At 46.8% G+C, this 16,645-nt stretch overlaps 1 protein-coding gene across 1 annotated transcript; it reads right to left on the minus strand.

Moving 5' to 3' along the window:
• Window positions 1-48: 48 nt before the first annotated feature.
• SRP72 (signal recognition particle 72) lies at window positions 49-16,216 on the minus strand. The gene is made up of 19 exons (XM_065061545.1): window positions 16,035-16,216; window positions 14,913-15,033; window positions 13,024-13,147; window positions 11,162-11,305; window positions 10,293-10,404; window positions 9,107-9,138; window positions 8,371-8,495; window positions 8,222-8,279; window positions 7,898-8,029; window positions 7,393-7,521; window positions 6,797-6,869; window positions 6,184-6,248; window positions 5,095-5,190; window positions 4,526-4,629; window positions 3,862-3,939; window positions 3,073-3,210; window positions 2,784-2,821; window positions 2,307-2,466; window positions 49-302 (listed from the first exon to the last, which is right to left on the minus strand). The coding sequence occupies exons 1-19, from the start codon at window positions 16,141-16,143 to the stop codon at window positions 128-130; spliced, it is 2,013 nt and encodes a 670-aa protein (XP_064917617.1). The 5' UTR covers window positions 16,144-16,216; the 3' UTR covers window positions 49-127.
• Window positions 16,217-16,645: the final 429 nt, after the last annotated feature.

The raw sequence follows: 16,645 nt of genomic DNA on the forward strand, positions 1-16,645 counted from the left end.
ATCGCCCCCCAGACCACTGACAGGCACAACAGAGATCCGGATGCCAAGTGTCTTTCACCAGCACTTGCTTTTGACCTTTATTCTGCCACCAGCATCACTTGTTGAGGGAGGTTACATATCCTGCTTTTTACCACCCTCCTTTAGCCCCTTTCTTCTTCTTCTGTTGCTGTTTCTTCTTGGTGGCTGGGGCACCAGCGGGTTTTTGGTGCCTGGGAGGGATGACGTTACTTGTGGCTGATACAGCTGCAGCGCTGCCGGGCCGAGGGGAGGTAGGTGGGCTGCTGGCAGTCCTGCTGGCATCCCTGCAGGGGAGATGAGAGAAAGAGATAACATGTGGGTTCACAACCACACGCAAGATGTAGCACCACTGCAGGAAGCTGACAGACAAAAATAACAGCTGCCCCATAAGATAGCATCAGGTAGCATTATGTATGGGAGAGCACTCATGCAAGGAGATCTTAAACAAGCTTCAACATACATATTATAGAAGGGCTGAAGGGTAATGGTAACATGTCTCAAAGGGTAGGCAATCACCTTCTAACTGATGTTCACTAGATAGTATAAGTCCCCAACAACAAAAGCAAGGCTAACTTTTGAACAGACAGGTGGGTCAATGGGGCAGAGTCAAGTTGGAGGCCTGTACCTAGTGAAGCGCCTCAAGGATCAGTACTGGGACCAGTATTATTCAATATATTCATCAATGACTTGGATGAGGGAATAAAGTGCAGTGTCAGCAAGTTTGCTGATGACACCAAACTGGGAGGGGTGGCTGACATGCCAGAAGGCGCTGCTGCCATCCAGCGAGACCTGGACAGGCTGGTGAGTTGAGGGGGAAAAATTTAATGAAATATAACAAGGGCAAGTGTAGAGTCTTGCCTATGGGTAGGAACAACCCCAGGTTCCAGTATAAGTTGGAGAACAACCTGTTAAGAGAGCAGTGTAGGGGAAAGGGACCAGGGGGTCCTGGTGGACAGCAGGATGACCATGAGCCAGCACTGTGCCCTTGTGGCCAGGAAGGCCAATGGCATCCTGGGGTGTATTACAAGGGGGGATGGTTAGTAGATTGAGAGAGGTTCTCCTTCTGCCCTACTCTGCCCTGGTGAGACCGCACCTGGAATATTGTGTCCAGTTCTGGGCCCCTCAGTTCAAGAAGGACAGGGAACTGCTGGAGAGGGTCCAGTGCAGGGCAACTAAGATGATTAAGGGAGTGGAGCATCTTCCTTACACAGAAAGGCTGAGGGAGCTGGGTCTCTTTAGCTTGGAGGAGACTGAGGGGTGACCTCATTAATGTTTATAAATATGTAAAGGGTGAGTGTCACGAGGATGGAGCCAGGCTCTTCTCACTGACAACAAATGATAAGACAAGGGGCAATGGGTACAAACTGGAACACAGGAGGTTCCACTTAAATATGAGAAGAAACTTCTTCTCAGCGAGGGTGACAGAGCACTGGAACAGGCTGCCCAGGGGGTTGTGGAGTCTCCTTCTCTGGAGACATTCAAGACCTGCCTGGACACCCTCCTGTGTAGCCTCATCTAGGTGTTCCTGTTCTGGTACGGGGATTGGACTAGATGATCTTTCGAGGTCCCTTCCAATCCCTAACATTCTGTGATTCTGTGGCAGCTCCTGCAACACAAGAGAGGCCTTCAAGGCCTCCACACTCAGGTACTGCAAACCCAATATCCTTCTCCTTCCTCAACAACAAAGGCATCTTTGTGCCAGCCCTCCTTGTAAACACTGCTCAAGCTGACAGTGCCACAAAAGGCTTCTGTTCTGAGAAAGCTGTGTGCAGAGAAATTATCAGACAGAACTGGCAATTTTCTACTTTGCTGTCATTTTAGAAGTATTTCCTTCTTTCAGATGCTATTAAGTCACTATCTTGCTGTCAGGCCTCACATACAACAATAAACTCTGATTCCAGCTCACATAATCAGTGTCAACTTAGAAGTATAGTGTTTTCCCAAATCATGGTGAGTGTTTCTCCAGCCACCCAAAGACTTGAAAGCAAAGAGCTTGAGAGAAAGCATGCAAAATTCACGTCATCATCAAAGCAAAGAAAAGCACATTGAAAGACTATGGGAATTTTGTTTGCACCTTGGCACCTTCAAGCATGCCTATCATTTTGGTCTCCAGCAACCTATGAGGATCTTTGGAAAGAAGGTTCAAGTGGCAAAGTACAGTTTCACTTGTGCTACCCATAGTTGGTAGGTGGTTCTGGTGCCAGAACCACAGAAAAGCAGCACAAACCCAACCCTTCCAGCCACCCAGGAGTGATTCCCCACACCAAGCCCTGAAACTAGGTACTTACAGTTCAGAGGAGCCAGCTGTTGTCGAACCCTGAGTCCCCTTGCCAACCTGATCCTTCTTCTTGCCCTTCTTCCGTCCACGATAGTAGGAACGCTCTCGCATTGGAAGCCACCGCTCAGGGTCAGGAGTCACCTTGGGGTCATAGTTCTTAGGCAGCTTTCCTGCAGAACATCCAGTGCCAGGAAATGAGATTGGGGCCACCACATCGGAGAGGCATCACCGAGGGATATACATGGGATGTCAGTAGCTAGGAAACACAAAAGGCCCAGCAACCCACATAATCCTATCAGGGTATTGCTACCGCTTCCATGGAAAAATGCCCCATCCAGACAAGCTATCATGAAGATCTAGGTTCACAGGGACACAGTTCCAGTGAAGAGCTCCAGCTCCTGGGGAGCTGAAGGGTGACTATTTGAAGAAACAATCTGGTGAGCTCTCCGCAGCTGTGCCGTGTTAACAGCTAGGAAATGTAACTTACCCTTCTTTTTTTTCTTCTTCTTCTTTACGTCCCCTTGTCTGAAAAGTAAGAAGGGAAACAGCCACTGTAATACAGCATGACAAGTCAACTGAAAACTAGCTTTGGAAGAAGCTAAACCATTCCCCATCTCTCTCAAAACTTGTCTACTGCTACCTGAAGCTCCTTCCAGTTAAACAGTAAGCTCCCTTCCCACACCCTGCCTTTTATAACAAAGCCGTCACCACACCAGGTAAGGTTCCTGTGCCACCCCGAAGAATGGCTGCACCAGAGCTACAGCAGCCCAGTTTACCCTTGCTCCTTTTGCTGGTTGTCTCCAGTGAGCTTCCCAGCTTTCTTCCGAACATAGGTTGCTCCATGGGAATTCTCCAGCGCATCAACATCTACTTTCAGTGACATGGTGTCCAAGGAAGGCAAGTGTTTGCTAAGACTGCAAGAGAAGAGTTCAGGGATGCAAACCAGCAGACGGCAAGCAAAAAGATAAACACCCAGGTTTGTCCAGATAGCAATGGGCAACTTCAGCTTGAGCAAATTCAGCCTGTTAGCAATGCAGACACCAGACATGGGGCTAGTTCCAGCTCTCTAACCAGCTTCCTACACAAGCTGGAATGAGCCGCTTAATTGCCATTTGCCTCATTTTCCCCCCTTTGATATGGTGACAGAAGCAGCAGCTTCCTCTGAAAACTGGTCAGGGTGGCAAAAGCAGTATGAGAACCTGATATTGTGGGTCAGTGACAGCTTAGCCACATTTTATTTAGCACAGTCCTGCATTACTACCACAGGCTTAAGATTCCAATAGAAACGATGGAGAAGCTCCTATTTTTGGTTCCACCTGGTCTTAAGTTATCAATTCTGAGAGAGGAGGACAAAGACAAAAGGGTCCTGGGATCCTGCAGTAATCAAACCAATCAGGGAAATAATGTAGCTCCAGATAACTTGACCTGGATATGCAGTTATTCTGGAGATGTTCCTTGCCTTTCTTCAGGTGAGAGTGTGTCTCAACTCCCCACACTGCTGAAATCCAAGGGAGCAATGCCCAAACACCTCTTCATTTGCTCTGACACCACCAACAAAAGGATACACTTTAGCTTTTTCAGGGTCCACCAAGGAGTAGGCAGAGATGAGCTGTGCCAGAGTATGCACGTCTTTTGGGTTTTGCCTTTGTAGGGGGAAAAAAAAAGGTCCAAGTTACCAAGGTACATACTCATCCCTAAGACTGTTATCACCATGCAGTGCTTGCTGCTGCAGCATAGCTGCTGTCTGTGGGGAGAGGCACATCAGTCTGTGGTCTCCTACAGAGTACATCACAGGTATGCACAAAGGGAGGTGTAGACATCTCTACAATATCGTGAAGCTGGCAATGGAAGACAAAAATCCCTCAGGTCCTAATAGCAAAGGCAAGAGAACAGTGTCCCCCAGAAAAAAGTGCATAATAAAAACTAAAACCAGCCGTGCTTTATGCAGCACTACAAAAAATGATGCATCCCAGACCCCAGTGCAACCTCCACTGAACACAAGGGCTCTCTGGCACAAGTCAACCAGGTTTTCAAGTGAACATTACCTACAGATCAAATTAATGATCCCCCCGCTCTTTCCCACATATAGGTTTGAATTGGAGCCCCTGTGCAAAAGCAACTCTAAAGGAGGGCAACCAGTCAACCAACATTGTCAGGCACTGCCTAGCACCAGCCAGCTTGCAGAGGTCTCTGGGTGGAGACCTCCAGTTCAGCAACCACCCAACTCACTTCCAGAGCTCTTCCAAGTCGCTGATCGCTTCTTTCTTCCTGCCATGCTTTAGCTTGAAGTTGGCAGCTTCCCTTATCAGTGACAAATGGACAGGAGACTTTGACTGAAAGAGCGAGCAGCCATAATTAGTTCCTCATTATTGCAGCATGGATCCTAGCTCTAGCTGGCTTTAACCCTCCTGCCCTGGCCAAGGAGAACTGAGTTAGCACACTGTCACGCAGAAAGGATTAACACCTTTGCACTCTAGGATGAGGCAGAACTGCATGGGACAAGGAGCTTGCTGCTCCACAATGTTTTCTCATCAGGGAGAAGGCCTGATTGCTACATTTGGGCACCCATTGTCCTTATTCTCCTCATCTAACACGAACTGCTGCTCCCTGTTTGCAACCATGTAAGATAATGAAACAGGGATAAAAAGAACGCTCACAAAACAGGAGATCGCAGGTCTCCAGTACTCCAACTGGATGAGCTGCTGCTGGGGCTGTGTAACAACAGGTAAAGCTGAGCTGGACTAGCTAGAAGAAACTGGGACAAAGCTTTGTGCATTAGCTCCTCTGGTCTGACTTGCCTGGAACTGCTGATACCACTGGATAGCCTGTGTGAAGACCTCGATTGCACTGTCAATGTCCTCTTCATGACTGTACATTGTTACCAACGCAGACACCTGCAAACATTCAAGAGCAGCTTATAGCAGATCCTCACAAAAGCTGTGTATAGACAGAAAGTTAGCAGTTAAATGATGGGATTGCTTAATAGACTCAATGTGTGTTTGGTGCTCTGTCCCTAAAAAACAGCTCTGGTAATGATCAGGATACCCAGGAAAGGCCCTCCCACCCTGGTCCTTCCCAAAGAAATGTCCCCACCAATCTTTCTCCTATGGTACAAACTTAAGGCTGCATTCACAGAAAGAAAGTTCTTCTCTTGGCACTTTCTTGGCTTTCCACTGGATGCAGTTTCATAAGAAACTCTTTTTCTTCCCCCATTCTCCATCTCAAGAGCAATGAGGAAAAAAAAGCAGCACTGATGAGATGATACACACACCATCTGCTTGTCTACATACCAGTCACAATCGGAGGTGACCCAGTGCAAGGAGCTGGCATTAATGACTGCCCCCATAAATTACTCTGATAATTGGCACTTGCAATTGGAACAGACCTACAACTGTCAGCCTCTGCTCAAGAGGCTTACACTGTACACTTGAGTATATTCAAGGTCATTACACTTTTCCAAAAACTAGATGTGGACATGTGTGCAGACCGGGGTGATGCTGTGGGCATGGAACACATGGCACTTTCTCCCTAATGCCTGTTGTCCTAAAGCTGCTTCAAAACTTCCAACAGTACATACCAGGGAAGCAGCTGCTGCAGTCATGTTATGCAAGTAAACCCAGGCAATACACAGGTGTGAGGGATTATAAGAGCGGGAGCACAGGCAGAGAGCATCTCTGCTGACAGCCAAAGTACTTCTGCGGCAAAGTTTGGGTCACCTGATGCAAGTTACAATCCCACCTTTGTCCAAGACAAGGAAGATGGGCTCAAATTCCTTGCAGACACTCAGGTCAAAAGAAAACCAGAGGGAAGAGGCAACAGGAAGCAGGCAGTACAAAGCAGTGATACAAGGGAAAAACCTCACACAGTTCAGACTGAGTTTTGCTTACCATACCAGGCTTGTGCTGCAGTTCTTCTATGCTCCTCAGGATCATGCAGGCTTTGGTGACACTGCCTAGAACAGAGAGACGGTGAGGAACATGCTCTGAGTGGCACAGTAACACTTCAACCTGCCAGTGAACTTCCAGCCAAAGGCGAACAATGGGGACATAGCAATTTCCTTCTCAGAATACCTCCCCCCTTTCCAAGAACAAAGGACAGTCTTCCACACAAAGGACCTTTCTGCCCTTGCCACATCCTGCAAGGGTTCAGGAGCAAGTTTTTGCAAGCAGGGTCTTCTCTTCCAGGAGCAACTCTGTGCTGCCTGACTGTATAACAGCAATGGTAGCATCAAGGAGCCCCACATTGCTCCCAAGACCTTCCTGTCCCAGAATACAGTGTGGGCACCTCTGTCAGGGATCTGTGGAGCCTGGACACCCAGACATTAAGTTATGAGCTCTAGCCTGCCATAGCCATATATACAGAACACCCAACTGAAAGCATCTCTGTTCTGCACCCCTGTCACAAGAGTGACTGCAACAAAGATTGCCCTAAAGCCTGTTTTTCTCACCCCTTGTACCACTATTGTGTGCACACTTCCCAACAAAAGACAACACTGAATACCTTGAGCAATTTTTAGCTGGGCCATCGTCAGCTTGATCTCAGCTGCACTGGCAGGGTGCTGGTCTGCAAAGTCCTGAGAGTCAGAGAAAAGAACAATTCAACATATGTGTGGGCACCAGGCTGCTCCTCTGGTGAATCATATCTCATGCTCAGTCACAGCAAGCTGGCAAGAGCCAAAGGAAGCTTTCCAGCACAGGCAGGCTTCAGCACACAGCAGAGGAGGGTCTCAAACTGTGCCAGCGGCCCATGGACCTCTCAGATTTCCACCCCAGACCACTCACTCCCTCCAAAAAGGAGGCTGTTGCAAACTGCTTGCAAGCAGAGCAGCAGAGCCCACTGCTTACCCTAGAAGAAGTCCACTAGAGCTTCCTAAGCATAAAAGTCAGAGGTGCAAGGGAACTATTTCCCTTTAAAAGCAGCATTGTTCAGTTTGGTCTAAATGCTTTCCAGCAGCATTACACCAAACCAAAATAAGCACAGTCAGAGACCCCTGGAAATTTAAACCAAACAAAACAAACTAAGGGAAACAGCACATGAGAACACAAATCACAAGTTTAAATGGAGCTTGGTCACAGTAGTACTCTCTCTCAACCTACCTGCAGAAGCCCCACAGCCTTTGCGTGCTGCTTCTCACGACACAGTTGGGCTGCCTGGATAAGCACAGGCAGCAGATGCTCAGGGCTCTGCGACTGCAGGCTTGCTGACAGCTTGCGGCACTGATCTGCCTGAGGAGTGGGAAGAGAGAATACACTTTTCTCAACCTCTACAAGCACCTAACATACCAGTTGTATCTAAGAGGTGTTAGTGGTGGCTTCCTGAAATGGGTACACAGAACCAAGAAAAAGCCCTCTTAGTAGCGCTTCAGATGCATCTATGAACCCCACACACACCTTACATCTCCCACTCATCTCCACATCATACTCCCTACAGCAACACTCATGTAACTACACAGTTGGCTGTCTGTTCTTTTCAGGATAATTTTTTTTTTCTTCTCACTTGCCTAAACCAACACAGAACTGCTGCATATCCATTTCTGTCTGGTCAAATTCCTGTGGAGAGTGCTGAATCACTAGCTACATACTGCACATCAGTTTCTCCTACCTGGTTAGTGTACATTGCCAGCAAAGCTTTGTTGAACTCAATTGCCTGGAGTTGTTTCTTGGAGAGCTTATGCTCAACACCTTCTGCATTGGTCAGCTTCACCTTTTTCTTTGAGTCAAAGACATTTTGGTCCTGGAGAAATCATACATCATGAGAAGATTTCACTACATTCCTTGAAGAAGAAAAGGCGTCTGGGTCTGAGATTTAACTACTGTTTAGGAAAAAGACTTTCCTGGTTCTAGCCCTTCCCTCCACACAAGCAGAGAATCAGGCTGAGGAACCACCAGAAAGGGCCACATTGAGAAAAGCAAGGTAATTCTATACCTTGTTAATAGTGATGATGTTATTTGCAATGACAGCAAGCAGTCCTACGTCTGTTGGCCTGCAATAAGAAAAGCAGAAAGAGCATTGTTATTAAACAGTGGCCTCTGTACAGATGGAAGACTGAGTATTTGTTTCAGAAAAGCCCTTACTTCAACTTGATTATTTGATTGTAGAGCTGTAGAGCGTCCTCTGTACGACCCTGTAGTTGCATGATATATGCCATCTGACCATGAATAATGGCCAGTTCAGCGTCAATGTCTTCCTCTGTCACATCCTGAAGGAAAATCAAGGCAAAACCAATAAAAGTTGCTGTCTCACCTCTCATTCCCTGGCTTCAGCACTCTGTTGGCAAACATCTATGAGCAATCTCTGTCAGTACTAGCAACAAAGTACCCCAGCTACTACAGGTGAAGGTTGTTGCCACAACACAAATACAAGCATATCTGGGTTAAACCAGGAGAAAAGAAAGTTTCACCTGCTCTTGCAAGAATCTGAAGAAACCCTTAACTTGTGCACTGAAGCTGCCCCTCTGCCTGAACCACCACCAAGTTTCCTATGTTTCCAGCACCCACTCAGCATCTTCATCCATACCAGGGCTGGGTCACAGGGAGTTTTCAGACAACTGTACCAATCCTGTCTGTACCAGGACAGATAACTGTGCAAGGAGCACAGCAGCAGACAGCCTGCAGTGCTAGCTGCCCTTCTGCAACCACCACAACTGCTGCCCCAGCCTCGCAAGCGGGAACCAGCAGCAGTGGCAGCTCTTGCTGGGTACTGCCACGCAGCAGCTTTGGCTATCCTCTGGCTATCAGTGCTACACTTCATGACCACACCCTTGTTCATGCTGCTGCAAAGCAAACGCTTTACAGAACGTCAAAAACTTACAGAGTCTTCTGATAGCGATTGGCGGCACAGCTCTAGAAGGAAAACAAATTGAAAAACACCATTTAGAAGGCTTTAGGGGAAAAAAATGGCGCAGCAGCATAGGGAAACATACACTTTTTTCATGTATCCCTGAAACTTCTGCAGCATTACAAGGGCACATCAGACTACAAGTCTGATGACGGATGGGACTGAGCACGAGGGAGAAGACTAGATGATGCAGAAGAAACACCAAATGTACAGGAGATACTGTCCCTCCCAGAGCTGCCTTCTGAGAGCGGAGTCACACACTCATTCTTCTCTACTGAACAAATTTCCTTAAACTTAGCTCCTGATCTTTTTCATAGGGATCATTTGGCTGCAACTGCTCACCATCTTGGGAGTTATTTTAAGTGCTGCAAGCCTGCAATATTCAGATTAGACTACCCTTTACAAGGCAGCAATTCCATCAATTTTCAATACAGTCACTTCTTAACTTTATGCCATAACATATGCCTCACCAGAACATCACCTGTTTTGTTCTCCAAAGGACTACTATCACAATGCATAAGTTCGAATTACACAAGCTCAATGAATCAGCTAGACGGGAGACCTGCTATTCTAACATGAAAATCAGGACAGAACTGACCTATTTAACTGCAAGACCAATTAGATCAGAAATAAACCAAATTTTCCCAGTTGTTTTTTTTTTTTTTTTTAACACACACACACACACAATTCCCCTTTCATCCTGTAGAAAAAAATTCTCTTTGCAAAAAAAGCTCATTTATTGGCTTATACTAATTTCCTACCTAATTCAGACCATGAAGTATTTCTAATTTTTGTAGTATATATTTATATATATACTAGCAATACCAAGAGTTAGAATAGACGAAATATCTCATGCTTACAAGAGATTACACTAACATCTACCTCAAAAAACTGCTCAAAGGCACTGAACACCTATCAAGGGGCTGTAAAAGAGCCAGGAGATGCAACATGCCACATGGCTCTGGAAAAGAGCTTCAGAGGAATGCTCTTACAAAAGCATCGGTTCTGTCAGGAACCATCTGGAAACTTACAACAAATCCTTCTGTTGGTCAGTTTTTAAATTGTAAACACCTCTTTCTCTCTGATTAAGCGTATTTACAGAGAACAAGTCCCTGCTTCTGTCACACAAAGCTCCCCTCTCACCTGATCATGTTTTTACCTTCTGCTTTCTGTAGTTTTTTCATTGCTTCATTCAACTTTCCTTGCCCAATCAATGCACATGCACTGTTATAACACAGCTCGTAGGTAGCTTCTCGAAGGCCCAAATCCTCCTAGCATGAAAAGCAAATGTAATACCGCATAAACACCAACTGACCTATGCAGATTTGACAGGCGACAGACACAAACTATAGTTTTCGTGTACATTCAAACTATTCCTTGCAAAATAAATTGAGAGGCAATTTTAAAAGAGCACACACCTGGCAAAAAGTCACAGTGCAAAGGATCTTCCCTCACACTGCACAGCAAGGTCAGAGGCAATTGAAAAGGCAGCAACAAAAAACTCCAGCCTGAAACTGGGGACTACTCAGGCTGCTGAAAGAGCACAGGTAAGAACTGCTGCTCTAGAGAACTAGAAAGTGGATCCACAGTGCTGAACAGAAAGCTGAGCATGCTGTGCACACCTCCAAGGAAAAGACTTCTGAAAAAATGAGAACATTACAATCTGCATTGCTCATTAACAAAAATATTCCCAAGCGTGGCTGGGTGATCTGGGCAGTTAAGTTTTACCATGGGCAAGACAGTAATGAGACAGAGGAAAGTGCTGGTCACCACAGGTGTTCTGTCTAGTGCAGGCTCAGAGAGATGCACTTTCTGCTCTGCTGTGACACCTATGTAACCCTATCTAACTCTTCATCCCTCAGAACAATAACAGCATTTATTCTCCCATACAGGGGAAACTACTCAGTGATCTTCAGTACACTCAGAAGTCATTAAGAGACAGAAAACATTTTCATCCTGTTATAGGTCTATGATTCCATATCTCTTATTCCTTGGCTCTTGTTCTTACATATGCATGCACAGACTTACTGGCATCACCTTCTCCCATGTGCTTTGTGCTGCCACAACAGCAGAGAGGTTGGTTTTTCTCTCTTCCTCATACTCATCCTGGGAGTTGCGGATGAGATCCCTATAGGCAGCCAGACAATCATCGTAACGCTCCAACCTGTACAACTAAGAAGGGGAAGAGATCAGCATTCACAACAGTATTTCCCTCTGTGTGATAGTAACTACAGCCTCCTTCCTCCATCCCTACGGACGGGCAGCAGCAGAGCTTCATATGTTTTAAGCTGAACATTAACTGTGGCAGAATGCAAACCCCCCCTTTCTCCCCCTCCCTTCTTTATCATGGAAGGAGTAGGCACATCTCCCTCTCTATGACTTGAGGCTAACAGCTTCTTTTGTTTGGCCCCAGAGCAAAGAGAGTGCTGAGGCACCAGTGAGTAGCTGGGCACCTGTGACCAGTGTGGGGGATGTTTGCAGGCCTCAGGGGCACCCCACAGCCGGTGTGGGGGTGCAGAGAAGCTTCTAGAATGCCTACAGTCAGGTCTGATCAGCCAGTATAAAACGGGACTCTTGTTGAGACTTTGCTGGTTGTCGCGGGTCTCTCAGAGCACGAGCTTAGCCACTGCTGCCAGGAGCCACGGCCCCCCCGCTCCCCGGGACTGAGACTCCACCTGCCTTGCCACCATGTGTGTAAGTAAATTAACCCTTGCAGGATTGCGAGTATATATATATATATATTCCATGCACATTTGCACATGTACTTTCCGTGCACATTTGCACGAGTACTTTAAATTATTTAGTTGCACAATCGCAAGTGTATTTTCCTCCCGTGCTTCCACAATAAGCACGTGTAGTATTCCATGCACATTTGCACGTGTAAGCAAACTAACCCTCGCAGGATTGCAAGTGTATTATAAATTTACCCTCGCGGAATCCAGAGTGTACACTTTCCATATTCACTATGAGTACGTGTATCTCTTTAAAAATAATCCCGCACCATGTTCAGGCAAGTGTGTATTCATCTCGGACTCAGGGTCAGCTCTGGCATTGTTTTGAGTGAAGCCACGTGCATGCACACTGTGGACCGCCTGTTGTATTAGTTGCTGCCCCTTAATTATTTTCCTCAACTGATATCCGAACCCTTATTTAAGTCACTTTGGAGTGTTAAAACCCTGTTTCTCACCTGTTTAATAGAAGTTGCTTTGGATCCTGTTGTCCCTTAAACTAACCTCGGGGTACCTCCGTGACACTAACATTTGCATCTACCTTTAAGGCAAACTCTATAGATTACATCTGCAAGAACAACTAGCGATGCCAGATACCTACATGCAAAGAGCACAGTTGTTCCTCCTAAAAAGCTTTGTTAAAAGCAGTTTACACAATTTTGTCCTCAAACAGCCTTTTTCCAGATTAGATCACTACTCTATAAGCGAGATTAAATGAATGGTCTTTCATGCAGCTGAGAGAAAACAGTCGATTCTTCACATGTGACTTCTTTTCTGCTTCACGTCTAACACCTGAGATGTCACATTCCACAAACCACTCCTGAAGAGGTATCTAATGCAAGCAGATGGCTTAATCACAAATCTCATCAGCTCTCTTCCATCCTCCAGCCCCTTAGCAAGATGGCTACTATCAGGCCAGACCGAGGAAGGCAGAGGGATTCACAAATGTACTGCTTTGGTTCAGTGGCAATAGAATGATGACTCTGCCTCCAGCAACAGGCGACTGAAGCTCCACAGAAGTTGGAACAGTTGAGAACTGTACCTCTCCTTACGTTCAAGACAGAGAAGGAAATTCCGTCCCCATACTTGTCCCGCTTTATAAAGGAGGGACATATTATCCAGCATATCAAACCCCCACCAGGAAGAAAAGCTTGTAATTACCACTTGTCCATGAAGCTCCTTCAGTTTGTCTGTCTGCTGACTGGCACTCTGAATGGTCTTGAGAGCATTTTCAATACGATTCAACCTGTATTCACAGTAGGCCTTCTCAAAGGCAATAACATCACTGTAAGGACAAGACAAAAGCTGAGAGTAGGCACTGTAGTCTTCATTCAACAGTGTTCACCAACCTGAACACACTTGTTTAAGCAGCGCTGATTAGTCACAGACTGCTACATTCCCAAAGAGCCAAACACCAGAGGTGAGCACATGATCCCATATTACTGAATTATGTATCTGTCAAGCACTGAAAATATCTTAAACCTATTTTGTGTTCAACAGAGGAGGAATATGAAAACTTCACCTAAAAGAAGTTCCTTTTTTCTGTTGTTTCCAGACACACAGAATTTCAAATCCTCATGTCCCCCCTCGCCTCCTACTGATTATTCAAATTAAGTGCTTAAAAGTAAAACAACACCAAACTTCATTATGGGACTTCTTCTTAAGGAGAAGGTATATCATTACTGCAAAAGATTGTTATGGCAACCTTTCAAAGGCAATCAGCCCACAAAGAGAAATGAAATGGTATAAAGCACAGTCCCTCTTGTAGTCTGATACTAAGCCAATGGTTACATTAACCTATTTTGAAATATTGCAGCAAACGGGTTTGTTGATGTTAATACAAAACTGGCTTCAAAGCAATCTCACACCAGAAGGGAAGCATTACCAAACAAACGTAGCCTTGAACACTGTGTTCCACCTACCTCCTGCATTACCACCAAAGCCAAAGGAAAATTAATCAGCGATTCCCTTAGATCATCGCTGGTGCCACTTGTCACCAGTCATTTCTCTGTCTATTTAAAATTATCTTGGCCCAGCTGAGTATTGAGGTAGTCCGAAAACAAACGAATGGCATCAAGAATTAAAGCAAAGCAGTGCACCAGCCTCAGTGCAGGACAAGACAACATCAAGGCAGAGCAAGAACCACGGCTTTCCCTGCTCTGCAGGATACAAAGACAGACACACAGAACAGCAAAGCTAAAGAAATCATAGGGAGAACTCTGAAGCCAGTTGAATTTAGAGAAATTACTCCTTCTCCTTACCATATACTAAAAAAAATAAGGTAAAGAACTTAAATTAAACACTTTCCATCCCAAGAAATAAGGAATTTGTGAATAAGGTAATTATTTTTTTTCCAGATATGAACATGAACAATGATAGGCTTCATCACACTGATATGACTACACACTTTTCTGGAAGTTCCTTAACAGGAGCAAAATCTAAAAAAGAAACATTTTGCTGCCAAACACCTCTTGGGTAGCAATTTTCACGCTAGTTGGTGCAGAAAGAGCATTTTTATTAGGAAGAAAATTAGAGTCTGCTTAATGACACACATGGGAAGCTTGACTTGTTTCCAAGGTCCTGATTTTGAGAACACACACAAAGGGCTTGCACCACCCCAAAAATTGAAGCAGTACCTTCATGTGGGCAAAGAAAAACACCCCAAGAAGAAATATGCTGAGACAGCCAAGCAAAGCTAACAGCTCACTGCCACTGGCAAGGGCTCCTCCTTCCTTTATTCACTCCCCACAAGATCTGTCTTCTTCCCTCGTACATGGTGCTCAACCACATCAACAAGCAGAATCAGCTCATGAAGGTGGCTGAAAACAAGGTTAGGGACAATTCCTTCAACAGTAACAGTGAGATGTTAGACTGTCTTCAGCTCATCCAGACCACCTCTCATAACCAGAATAAAGCAGAGTTTCACTGAGAAGCCCAATCCCAACAGTCCTAAGCACCTCCTGCTGCCTATCAGTTCTCTCCACTGAAGCTGCAACAGCTTCTCAAGGACTTGTGGCTTCATTTTTTGTAGGGTACAAGACACAACTCACCTGGTTAACACTTTACTGTGGGTGTTGATTACGCCAAGGGCTTCCTTGAAGTTCCCATTCTGGATAAGACACACTACTTTACATTGAAGTGCAGTCACATCATCTTTGCTGATCTGCAGTACTGGAAGAGAAACCTGTCTCACACAACAATCCAACTCATTATCGGACATATTAAGGCTTTTAAGAGCCATATGTTGTTACAGTTGCAAAAATCCACGATAGAGACCAGTCATGTCAATTTTAAAACGGTCCTGGCATGGCTTGTTTTGGCTCATATCATCAAAGAAAGCCTATCAGCATAAAAGAATCCACCATAAACACTGAAATCACTTGAAGTGACCGCTGGGCTAACATGCCTGGAACAGAGCTGCACCAAAGGAGCTGTACACACCTGAACAAACCTTCCATTGGCATTTCAGTTCCAGGCAGAGAACACAGTGCCAAAACTGGAGTGCCACGTAAAGCACACACAGGAAGAACGGCACAGAACAGTCTGGCTCTAAGCTGGTAGTCACTTCACATGTTACTGTTTTCTGTCAGTGGAAGACAGTGAGGGACGGCTCTGAGACATAAGTTTTGGTATTTGTTCCTTTCATGTGATCCCAGCTCTCAGATCTGCCGGGACAGGACACGAATCCCTGCTCCCTACAAACAGCAAAGCGAGAACATTTAGCCACAACGTGCCCTGTATTGCAATCCCATTTTGGGTGCCAAACTACTGAAACGGCTGGTCTCACTGTGGCCTCTCACTGCCGAGCGGGTTTGCGCTCCAAGCCAGCTGGCCCACACCCCCGCTCCAATTTTCAGGGGCGAAACCCCTCCTTCCTACCACGCTCGACACCGAAGGCAGGGCCCGCAGCAAGGGCTACACGACGCCACAGAAGCACCGGCGGTGCGGAAGCGGGGCCTGGGCGGCTGCCCCGTTAAGCTCCCAGCCGCTTGTGCCTCCCCGCCGCAGCCGCTGCCCGGGCAGAGGCCGCGGGGCTCGACGCCGGCTGGAACGCCAGGAACGGCCCCGCGCCCGGCCGGCACGCAGCCTGTCCCGGCTGTGTGCGGCTGGGCCCGGCGCCGACATGGGGGCGGGGGACCGGCACCCGCGCGCGCGCTCGTTCGCTCACTCACTCTTATTAACGGACTTGAGCGCGCGGGCGAAGTCGCCGTTCTGCCCACAGCGGTTCACCTCGCTCCACAGCGCCGCCGCCGCCGCCCCCGCGCCGCCCGCCGCCGCCATCTTGGAACCGGGAGGAGACACACGTCGGGAGGGCGGCGCCCGCGGCTGCCCCGGAAGCGGAAGGGCCGAGCGCTGCGGCCGCCACGTCGCTAGAGGCCGGGCGGCAGCCCCGCCCCGCCCCGCCGGCAGCGGGCACGGTGCGCATCCTGGCGCCGAGCTGGCGCACGGTGATTTCCCTCGCTACGCTCAAACTCTGTGCTCCGAGACGGGAGAGAGTTCTGCTTGATTTCACGGGAAAACCGTGTGCAGCTGCAGCGGCTTTTCACTGCCGAGTTGCTCAGCTCCACTCCTCTTCCGATGTTTTAACTGGAAAACTTCTTTTTTCAGTTAGTATTTTAACCGATTTCTTTTCCTCACTCAGAATAAACTGAAATAATAATAATGAAATCAACAAATATGAACAAAGAGACCGTGTGTGGGGAGGGCAAAGGGAGCACAAATTCCCATTATTTCCTTTACTAAAAGACTGCCATCAGCCTTCAAACTTCAGAAATACCATAAA

Source organism: Columba livia, chromosome 4 (assembly GCF_036013475.1).
Source record: "Columba livia isolate bColLiv1 breed racing homer chromosome 4, bColLiv1.pat.W.v2, whole genome shotgun sequence".
In the NCBI taxonomy this organism is placed as follows: Eukaryota; Metazoa; Chordata; class Aves; order Columbiformes; family Columbidae; genus Columba; species Columba livia.

Excerpts from the sequence above, each read along its gene's own strand:
- SRP72 (XM_065061545.1), bottom strand. The coding sequence starts at position 16,143 with ATGGCGGCGGCGGGCGGCGCGGGGGCGGCGGCGGCGGCGCTGTGGAGC. Across the intron at positions 6,870-7,392 it reads AGGCTGTGGGGCTTCTGCAG|GACTTTGCAGACCAGCACCC; the intron begins GTAGGTTGAGAG and ends TCTGACTCTCAG. Across the intron at positions 2,822-3,072 it reads AACCAGCAAAAGGAGCAAGG|ACAAGGGGACGTAAAGAAGA; the intron begins GTAAACTGGGCT and ends CTTACTTTTCAG.